Raw genomic sequence first — 11,700 nt, 5'->3', positions numbered from 1 at the left:
TGATTGGTACTTATGATGCTTAGTATTCATGGTGATTGGTATTTATGATGCTTGGTATTCATGGTGATTGGTACTTATGATGCTTGGTATTCATGGTGATTGGTACTCATGATGCTTGGTACTAATGGTGATTGGTACTCATGATGCTTGGTACTCATGATACTTGATACTAACTATGATTGGTTCTCACGGTGCTTTGTACTCATAGCCACCGGTACGAAATATGCTTTGTACTGATGTTGAATGGTACTCATGATACTTGGTACTCATGATGCTTGATACTAATGATTATAGGTACTCACGGTGCTTTGTACTCATAGTACCTGGTACGAATGTAAGTGTAACATCTGGTGTTTGGTACTTATGATGCGTGGAACTCATGCTGCATATACTGATGTAACTTGTAACTCATGTTGTTTGGTTCGCATAAGGCCTGGATCTCATGATGCGTGGTTATAATGGCGCGTTGTATCCATGGGGTTTGGTACTGATGGGACTTGGTATCCATGGTTCTTGGTAATCTGCACTCTAGTGATAACCGGAAGCAGTTAGAAAATAGTTTTCATATTGGCTTCGAATGTGTTAGAGAACAAATAATACGAATTTTGATGCTTGGCTACACCGGGATATTTTAGAACTATTTTGAAAATATTGTGGGAAGAGAAACAACATTTACAAATGTACCGAAACTTTCGTAACATAACGTTTGTCTTTTTTTAAAGACAACAAAAAAGTATTGTGACGTCAGATATCAGATCAAATATAGATCAGTTATTGTTATAACAAATGTAAAAACGTAACTTCTTTTATTTTTATTTTTTGCTTTATTTTTTTCAGTTAATCTGAATGCCATTATTCGTAAGACAGTCTTTCTTATTTTCGGCATTGTCGCAATACTTAACATTAACACCATTTTTAGCACTATATACTCACTAGGTGACTGCAGCGATGTGTTAAGACTTGGCCGAGGGTGTGGAATGCGCGGTTAACACGATGTTGAATGGTGTAAGCGCAGGGTTTTGGCTGACTGGAGGTGCAATATAAGGGATATGTTTGATTTCATATTAATAAATCAATGGTGGATCTGTACATTACATTCGAAACTGTATTTATATTACTATTAAGAAACGATTCAAGATCAAATGCAACGTTGCTGGAAACCAGTCATACAGATCCTTTAACTTGAGTATCCAATCTGGTATACAAAAAGCGTATACGTTACAAAACATGTTAAAATTGTCGAGTTAACACTCCGAAAACTCTTGTCCGGATAATGCTTAACTTTAGTTTAAGTATGGACAATCATTTCATTTAATCTAAAAAATTTTAATTATTTCTGTTTTCAATCAATCAAGTAAATCATCTTAGTCGTCGTTCACAGAAAATAAATCCCTTCTGCTGAAACAAAAAATATTCAAATTCCTATCGCTCCGTGGTTCCCTTTTGTTAAGATGACAGAATACACTGTATATAAGACGATATTTGTTTCCCTTGAATATTATTTTAATTTTCAACTAAACGGCAATGTTCACACCCTTAATTTAATCAAATATCAATATTTTACCCTCATAACGAATAACCAAAGACGGCGGCGAGTTACTTTAAACTATTATTTTTAAAAGCATGTGCGTCTAAATTAAATGTAAAATGACAGTGCCTAGAAATTTTCACAATATTAACGCATGATGTTGTGTAAAACCTGCGTTTTTGTTACTTTATATGGAACAAAACGAATCTTATGATGCTCTTTGAAACTCTCACATACATGGGTACATACATATATCTCTCCACCAGACATGTCCAACTTTAACCTCGATAGGAGGATAGACTCGAAAGGAAGTATGTTAGTCATGAAATTATCTTGTTGTATATATACTGTTTTAATCAAATACGCATGAATACAGTCATAATCACCATCCCCGTGTGTCCTTTTATAAAGTGTATTAATACTGTACACTCTTTTAACATATTAGCGACCTGGCAAGGACTCATTTATTCAACATGTTAAAAAAAGAAATAAAACATAGCTCTTCTTCTTCTTCTTCTTCTTCTTCTTCTTCTTCAATAACGAACGATTATTCAAAAGCATAACATAAGTTTTTATCAAATTCCACTCATAATATAATTTGGCCCTCAGTTTAATTGCAGAGTCCAATCATATTTCCCAAACTGGTCAGTTTGATATCCGCCAACCGTTTTAAACCTACGACGAAGACCGGGACCACTGGATAGGAAACGTTGCAAGTTCTTATGGAGGAGGTTGGTGGTTTAGTGATTGCATGACAAACATGTTGAATGGACAGTTCGATAGTGAACAGTTTTTGTACCTGTCCTTTAACCCTTAGGCTGCTGATGGCGATTTTAAAGGCTTTGCAAACAGCTTGGAACCAGACAAGACACCGAGTTACTCAGTGTGTGGTCTGGTTCCAAGCTGTTTGCAACTCAGTCAATATATCCCCAAAGTTTTAAGTAAAATGAAAGAAATTTAGAATAAACCAGACGACATTTTTGAGCAGACGACAATTTACCCAGCATGCAAAGGGTTAAATGTACCGTCCAAATAAGCTGAAGACGATGACCATGATGTTCCGAACGAGATTTGCGTAAGGACATGCAGTTTCGGCGGTAAATGGAACATACATATATATGTCATATACGGCTGACACTACATTCATGATTACGAACATTCTCAATTCCAAGTAAATTATCTCTGAACAATTCTATCAATATCATAACAAAATAATTCTACTAATACTTTAGATACTTGCGATAAACCTGATGATTGGTGATTAGGTTTACTGAAAGTTTAATATAGTCTTTTTTAATCAACCGATTCAGCATGGCAAGAGTTAGTTTAAACATATTTATTCAGTTCAATATATACTCAAGAAATCAATACACAATGTACGAATGTATAATATAAATGATTCTGAGTGGATTGGAAGACAAGCATTTTAAATGCTTATATAAGTTCCTTTCCGTGTTGAAGTTTACATATTCTAGATTTTAATGAAATTTGGTAATATAGCTGATAAGGATGTGGACTAGAATGTGTCGCAAATCTACAAAAGCATGCTTTGTAGCAGAAACGTAGTGAGTAATAGAAATAATAATTTTATGTGAGTGTGCATACTAAGTGAGTATGCTTAACTTTAAAGAAAGAACAAAAATAAACGTTAAAAAGTAAGAAGGTAAGAAATGATATCACACATATAATATTGACAGTTATAATAGTTAGATATATAGAGGTCAAATATTTGTTTCTGTGTAAGATCACAATACAATTTACAACAAGTGAGTACCAAAAGACTATATTTTAATTTAAATGTTCACGAGGTGAAATTACAGGCAATCTGTTAATGAAACAAACAGCTTGTATTATCATTATATACTTTCATAGTAATTGGTTGTTTTTCATTATACTTATTCTGAAATGTCGACCCTAAACGCTATAATCTTGAATATCGACCTTAAATAACATTTTATTATATTTCCTCCAAAAGAAAAAAATTAAATGTTTTTCTCATGATCAACAATGCTTCAACACCTCCTTCTCAACAAAATTATTTAAGTTAGAGCTACCTAAATACAGCTTTAATATTCACTACATTGAACAAACAAAATGTGAACCATTAGGAGCCTACTTACTGATGAACTATTGACAAAAGTTTCAATTATCTAATAGTACAGGCTAATAATTTGACTTTTGTACTGGGCGCTCCTCGGCTTGTATGCCTGTCAGGTCAGACAATTTCGGGGCCATAATACAGTTTCGATATTAAATATATTAATACTACAAAAACAGACAAGTTTAAGGGACATTTCGAACATAAAAGACTGGCATAATGTTTTTTAGTTTTATAAATGTTATTTCGTGCTCATGTTTCTCGTAAACAGAATGCATGCACGAGCCGCTCATTATTTATTGTAGGTAGTTATTATGAATATTTGCGAAATATTACGATTCTTCAACAGCAAATAGCAATATGTATCGTGATAAAAAGTTGGAAAATAATATGCATAAGCATTATTTTAGTTGTCATATTAAAAATATCATTTTTATTGGTAGTGATCTTCTATTTATTTTACGATGATGATTGTATTTTTGTCACGTCTCAGATTTATCTAAGATAATGATAAAAGGACGAACATACTAATGGGAAAAAGTTAAAATCTTTCCTAGTATATTCATGATTATTTTGCCCTCTGTTACCAAAAATATTTACCAGGAACGATAATAATACAATAATACATCGACATGTATTACTTCTCTTCTTATCGGGTTATAGATAGTGTCGCATATCCCACTATTAACCCACAAAAAAGAGCAAAATTAATAACTTAGAACTTCGGCGGTGATGTTTTGTCTGTTGCTTTGAAAAAGGCTTAAATAAAACTCCATAACATGAGCGTAAAAACAAAACCGTGTTTGTGCCAGTCTAATATACAATATACTTTCTTTATGTATTTCTATAATCAAGCATAGTACTAGTTTCACAAATAAGGTCGTAAAGTTATCAATATCAGATAAGCATGACTGTCTTTACATTAAACTTAATATACTAAGTAGGTTAAAGTAAGGCATGGACCCGGACAAACAGAAAGGTAAATTAGCTTATTTATTTAAAATATATATTACATTTAAATGTTATGAACTATTATATAAAATAACATAATAAAAATGCCGCTTTAACAAGCGTCCACGCTGTCTTAAACACGTATACACGTTTGTCAAAAATATGCTGTTTATTTCTGAGATAGAAATGCTTTCCTTTCAGCAATCGTATTGTTTTTGGCGGTTTGCCTGAACTTGGCTACAGCTTTAGGGTCATGCGTGGACCTGGATGTGACCGGCTGCCGGACCAACCCGCAACTCTGCCAAGATCCCCTACTCGCAGAGGTCACGTGTCCAGTTATGTGTCACAGATGCCGTGAGTTGAACGTTTTTTGCTACGTTATTGGTTATAAAAGTCGTAATGGTAACGTTGCAATTAAGTTAAGAAATCTGAGCAGACGGTCAGAACTCTAATATAACCATGTTGGAATGAAATATAAAACAAATTATACATATAATGTCCTTTTTCCAGCACCTTTTCCGGATTCAACACCAGCTGCCATGGCAGGTAAAATAATTTAAGAAATTTAAGGAACAACCTAATGTATTCATTTGAACTCCATTCTGCCAAATTCGCGGACAAAACATGTAAAGTGAAATAAACTATTTTATTTCGAATGCTTGAAAAGAAGTGCTGTATTTTTTTACAAAATAATAAAAAATACATATGTAGTACAACGATTGTATTTCACTAAGGTTGATATGGTAATATATCGATCGATCAAGGGCGTATGTTGATAGTGACATAGATATTTCGGGTCGATTAATCACCATATTGGCCGAAACGGAAATGTTCCCAATCCGATTTACTGTTAATATTGTAAAGTTACGCGCGAAACGGCATGGCGCTTCCAATTTCTTCACAAGGAAGTCATTACGTGTTTACGTCTCTGTCCATGTCAAAAATCGTTTATATATTACGAACAATGTGACCACGTTTAACCCAAATTAATGCATTAAACAAATACGATTAAATAATGAGTTCAAATAATACGATGACCTCCAAAAAATTAAACATCCGCTCAACTTCTAGGAAGGTACTGATTGAAAGACACGAATTTACATTTCATTCACCCTTAGTCATTTTTAGATGGGGATTTTTCATAAATATATGGTAATTGTTTTTGTCAAAAATCTTTTCGCAAAATGTATCTGTAATAAAAAATTAACCGATTGATTGATGCTTTTAAATGCTGAATGGTACTTTTGGATTTGATAACTCCTTGGCTATGTGTAATATAAATTTAGGACAATGCAAACGAACATAGCGTATTAATTGCTGTAGGTCGGATGACGTACCGTCTACGGCAAAGCTTGTTTTTAGCGAGTTGACGAGTATTCCTAGTTATAAGGCCTTTGTGGAAAGGGAGGCGCGTGTGTCCTTTATCATTCATGATAATTATTACTCACGCTGCTTGGTACTGATGGTGATTGGTACTGATGTAGATTAGTATCCATGATGCTTGGTACTCATGATGCTTGGTACTCATGATGCTTGGTATTCATGATGCTTGGTCCTCATGATGCTTGGTACTCATGATCCTTAATTATCCAGATGTTTGGTACTTATGATGCTTGGTCCGCATGATGCTTGGTACACATGATGCTTGGTTCTCATGATGCTTGGTTCTCATGATGCTTGGTTCTCATGATGCTTGGTACTCATGATGGTTATTTGTCCATATGCTTGTTAGTCATGATGCTTAATTCCCCAGATACTTGGTACTCATGATGCTTGGTACGCATGATGCTTGGTACTCATGATGCTTGGTACTCATGATGCTTGGTTCTCATGATGCTTGGTACTTATGATGCTTAATTATCCAGATGCTTGTTACTCATGATGCTTGGTACACATGATTCTTGGTACTCATAATGTTTGGTACTCATGATGCTTGGTTCTCATGATGTTTGGTACTTATGATGCATAATTCTCCAGATGCTTGTTACTCATGATGATTGGTACACATGAATCTTGGTACTCATGATAATTAATTCTCCAGATGCTTAGTACTCATGATGCTTGGTACTCATGATACTTAATTCTCCAGATGCTTGGTACTCATGATGCTTGGTACTCACGATACTTAATTCTTCAGATGCTTGGTACTCCTGATGCTTGGTACTCATGATGCTTGGTACACATGATGCTGGGTACTCATACTACGTTGTAGTCTGCCATCAAATCATAACCGGAACTGAGGTTTTAAATCGGCTTCGAAAGTGTTAGAGTATTTTAATAAAGTTAATAAATCCGAACTCATCTGTGAATGATGAGTCTTTGCTACCGTGGAATATTTAAGCATTATTTGGAAGGTTTTTATTGGACGAAAAAAAGGGAAACATGTATCGAAACTTTTATAACAAAACGTTTTTGTTTTTTTTTATTTTTAGAGAAAACAAAATAAGTCAGGAGACGTCCTCTTTCAGATCAAATAAAGATCAGTTATATTTATAAAGCATTTTATAACGTTCTTTCTTTTATGCTTTTTCTTTTAGTGTGTTCAGTTAATCTAAATGCCGTAATTGAAAAAAGTCGAACTTCTCGTCTTATTTTCGGCATTGTCGCAATACTTATCAACATTAACACCATTTTGAGACTTATATACTCACTAGGTGACTGCAGCGATGTGTTAGAACTGGGCCTGTCGCACGGCTCTGGTGTGTACAAAGTCACGCCCTGGAACACGCTCAGGGAAGTGGAAGTTTACTGTGATATGGATACCGAGGGTGGAGGGTGGACGGTTAGTATGCTTTTGGACGATCACTATTATAGACTACTAATGTTTGAGGAATTTGACCCATCTATAGTAAAGCATACTTTAGTTCGTTGCTAACGACCCTTACATAGCATATAACACTGTTGTTTAATGCAATAGCCAACACTGTTGTTGCTTAAGGTATTCAATTCAAAATTATTGAGGAACGAGTGTTGTTTAAGGTTCGTAAACACTAATCTGTTTAAGGTGTTTGACCCATTCATTGTATAATCTTGGTTATTAGTATGTTTTGCCAATATATAATAAAGAATAATGTTGTTTTAGGTAACTGGCCAATACCTAGTAAAACATAATTCTGAAGTATCCGACAAATGCATAGTGACTACTAAATAATGCTATTTAAACTATCCAGCCTTTATACCTAATGTCGAAAAGAGTTTTCGCTATTGTATGTCAATTTGTACCCAGGAAAAATGTTGTTTTTTTATCGCTGCAGCTTCAAACCATTATTGTTTCATTTCCGTCTCAAAGCATTATCTAGGAGCTCTAATGTTAAATCTAGTGTACCTAAAGTAATTTGAAACCATTTGTCCTCCATATGTAGGTATTTCAAAGACGCTGGAATGGGTCTGTAGCCTTCAACAAGAGTTTTGCGGAATACGAGCAGGGTTTTGGCTCATTGGAGGGTGAATTCTGGATGGGTAAGTTTTTACAATAATGAAACTTTTTCTCGTATACGCAACGGATATTTGAGTGTAAGTGTGCCCCTAAGTAAGCTTCACATGTGTAAATCATACAAGTGTACATAAATAATTTTGTCCTTTGTTGTGTCTCGTGAAATTACTCAAAGATATAACTTATGTTTTTTAATACTTTAAGAGACAAGAGGTTTGCAACATTAGTGGTATGTTTGGTTTCATATTAATAAATCAATGGTGGATCTTCGGAACTGCATTAAGATCACAATTAAAGTGACACTCTTATTTAAAATCAAAGCATAAACATGTATAACAAACATAAATTTTGACTGATAAAACTTGAAATACTTACTGAATAATGCATTTATGGAAAATAATAATTACTGATAACAAGATTTTAACCGTGAATTTAATAGTTGAAAACGCAAAAATATTAAATGATTGGTAAATGCTAAAAGATTTACGGTAATTTACTATAGTCTCATTAGGTAGATATACTGTGTTTTATGCACATTTCTTTCAAATTGAACTCAGTATCTTTCATAAGAACAATTATTTTCGACATTTATTCATCCTTTTTGGAATATTAAAAAAATAAAATAAATGTGGTAAATCTTGTTTGGGAGTAAGAGTGCATCTTTAAGAAACGATTCGCGAGCAAATGCAACGTTTCTGGAAACCAGTCATACAGGTCCTTTAACTTTATAATCCAACCTGAAATATGAAAAGCTTATTCGTTACAAAATATATTTCAAACTGTCGAGTGAACTCTCCGAAAACTCTAGTCCGGATAATGGTTTACTTAAGTTTAATTATGGAAAATCGTTTCATTTAATCTGTTATTTTTGTTAAATGATTTATGTTTTCAATCAATCAATTAAATCATCTCATTCGTCGGTCACATATAACAAATCCTTTATGCTGAAAGAAACACCCTTTAAATTTCCCTCTTTGTTTCCCTTTCGTAAAGACGACATAAGATACTGTATAAAAGAAAATGGTTGTTTCCCTTGAATATTATTTTAGTTTTCAACTAAATGGCAATGTACTCACCATTTATTAGATTAAAACAATCAAAATATAAAACACTACATTCATTACGAATAAACAAAGACGGCGGCGAGTTACGTTTTACTATTAAGCATATGCGTCTTAATTTAACAGTTTTTTCATTTGACAATGCCTAGCAATTCGCATAATATGGACGAGGGTCCCATGATGTTGTCTAAATTCTGCATTTTTTTGTCACTTTATATGGAAATGATAATGCTCTTTAAGAGCCGTGTTTAAGCCTTCTATAAGTGACCCCCCGCCCCCCCCCCCCCCCGCAAATCGGTGTATAGTACACAACCTCTGTGTATTGATCTTAATCTAATTGCCTGGTGTCTTCTTATCAGACCACCAATCTGAGTATCCTGCTGTGCAGTTTTGTAGGTTTCATTATAATATTGGACCCTAAATGGCCCTAAGCCAATAAACCAATATACAGGAAATTGGCCCCTACTGTGACACCAGTGCAATTAGCAGAAGATGTACAGCAGGGGATTATCATGCCAAACATTCCTTAAACTAGGTCTTTAACGATCGGACATACCTAGACATTAAAGTGTAATGTAATGGCATCGTTTTATTAGGTCTGAGTCTTCTTCACTCAATGACAAGCCGGGCCAACATGACGTTACGTATGGACATGAGTTTACCGAACGGAACAACTGGATTCGACGAGTACTCGGGTTTCTATATTTCTCCACCAGACCTATACACGTTCAACCTTGACAGGAGGATCAACTCAAAAGGAAGTATGTTATTGTAGAATAAACAAGGCCGCAAGAATATCCTGCTTCAAGGTCTGCACAAGTTTTGAATTGATTATCTCAAGCCCGTTAACATCAACAAATATTACATAGCTTTTTGTCTTCTTCTTCTTCTTCTTCTTCTTCTTCTTCTTCTTCTTCTTCTTCTTCTTCTTCTTCTTCTTCTTCTTCTTCTTCTTCTTCTTCTCTTACTTCTTCTTCTTCTTCTTTGTCAATAATGAACGATTATACATAAGTTTAATTTAAGCTAAATATAAAATGCCATCCATAATATATAATTTGGTCACCGGTATTGTTGCAGTGTCCAATTACCGAGTTCTTTCCCAAACTGGTCAGTTTGATATCCGCCAATCGTTTTCAACCTATGACAAAGACCGGGACCACTGGATGGGAAACTGTGCACGTTCGTATGGAGGAGGTTGGTGGTTCAGTGATTGCACGACTAACATGTTGAATGGCCATTTCGATAGTGAACAGTTTTTGTACCTGTCCTTTCAAAGGTACCGTCCAAACAAACTGAAGACGTCGACAATGATGTTCCGATCGAGCAACTAAGATTTGCGTCGGCGATTATTACGATCAGCCTCAAATCCGAGTTATTTCTCAGACTCAAAAAAACACTTTGAATTCATTAAAAACAAAGAATCATATTTTGTTCGTTCATTTTATAAACTTAATGTAAATAATTGTACAGTTTAGAATATCTATATAATTCAGCAGATTCCATCATCAAAACTTAACTAGAAAGGAAGCTGCAATGATATGAAGATTTGAAGATTTGCCACTTAAGTCTCAAATCAGATATGATACTGTTCGTAATCATGTCCCCTGGACGTTTTTAAGCATTGCATTTTATTTTAATTAATTTTCATTTTTGAAAATATTGAGCTTGATCTGAATATAAATAAATGAATATTATCGGTGCAAAATAAAAACTTCAAGTAGCGAACCACGCCTTAAACCTGCTTATTTACCACAACCAGAAAACGTCTTGCGTCCCCGCCATTATCTTTCCGTCAAACAGACGTCTCTCTTATAAAGCTGTTGACAAATCGTCAATTTTGAAACGGAAATATTTATATTTATCAAACTCGATGGAACAGCCGCTCATATAAGTACAATGTGGCATTCATCAAACATGTACAAAAGAGCGCCTAAGGAGTTTCTCGCACCTATGATCGCTGCTATATTAGCCAGTTACGACATCGACTAAGCTAATATGTCAACTTATTAAACAAGGAGTCTGCCTTACACGTTTTACGGTAAGACTCTAGCCTAGGCCTTTAAAGAAGGATTTTGCAATACATGTTTGTCTATATGGCAAAAGCCCTTTGCCTTTACACAAGGATTCTGCTTAACGTTTGTACTATAAGGTCGTAGCCTTGTGCATCTAAATAAAGATGATTCTGCTTTACGGTTGTTACTATTAGGTCGTAAGCTTATGCCCATAAGTAAGCAACTTGCCATACATGTTTACTATACGGCACTAGCCTTGCGCTTCTAAACAGGGATTTTGCTTTACGGCTGTTACTATTAGGTCGTAAGCTTATGACCATAAGTAAGCAACTTGCCATACATGTTTAATATACGGCACTAGCCTTGCGCTTCTAAACAGGGATTTTGCTTTACGGCTGTTACTATTAGGTCGTAAGCTTATGACCACAAGTAAGCAACTTGCCATACATGTTTAATATACGGCACTAGCCTTGCGCTTCTAAACAGGGATTCTGCTTTACGGTTGTTACTATAAGGTCGTAAGCTTATGCCAATAAACAAGGAACTTGCCATATATGTTTAATATAAGGCACTAGCCTTGCACTTCTGAACAGGGATTCTGCTTTACGGTTGTTACT

At 34.7% G+C, this 11,700-nt stretch overlaps 2 protein-coding genes across 2 annotated transcripts; both read left to right on the top strand.

Annotated features, from left to right (window-relative positions):
• Window positions 1-4,555: 4,555 nt before the first annotated feature.
• LOC128221759 (fibroleukin-like) lies at window positions 4,556-8,053 on the top strand. Its single transcript, XM_052930361.1, has 5 exons — window positions 4,556-4,605; window positions 4,779-4,931; window positions 5,088-5,123; window positions 7,232-7,359; window positions 7,940-8,053. The coding sequence occupies exons 1-5, from the start codon at window positions 4,584-4,586 to the stop codon at window positions 8,051-8,053; spliced, it is 453 nt and encodes a 150-aa protein (XP_052786321.1). The 5' UTR covers window positions 4,556-4,583.
• Window positions 8,054-9,673: 1,620 nt separating this feature from the next.
• LOC128221151 (fibrinogen-like protein 1) lies at window positions 9,674-10,483 on the top strand. The gene is made up of 2 exons (XM_052929610.1): window positions 9,674-9,832; window positions 10,149-10,483. The coding sequence occupies exons 1-2, from the start codon at window positions 9,688-9,690 to the stop codon at window positions 10,400-10,402; spliced, it is 399 nt and encodes a 132-aa protein (XP_052785570.1). The 5' UTR covers window positions 9,674-9,687; the 3' UTR covers window positions 10,403-10,483.
• The last annotated feature ends 1,217 nt before the right edge of the window (window positions 10,484-11,700 follow it).

Source organism: Mya arenaria, chromosome 16 (assembly GCF_026914265.1).
Source record: "Mya arenaria isolate MELC-2E11 chromosome 16, ASM2691426v1".
Classification (NCBI taxonomy): domain Eukaryota; kingdom Metazoa; phylum Mollusca; class Bivalvia; order Myida; family Myidae; genus Mya; species Mya arenaria.
The sequence above is the reverse complement of the archived record's forward strand: the minus strand, read 5'-3'. Positions and strand labels throughout refer to the sequence as shown.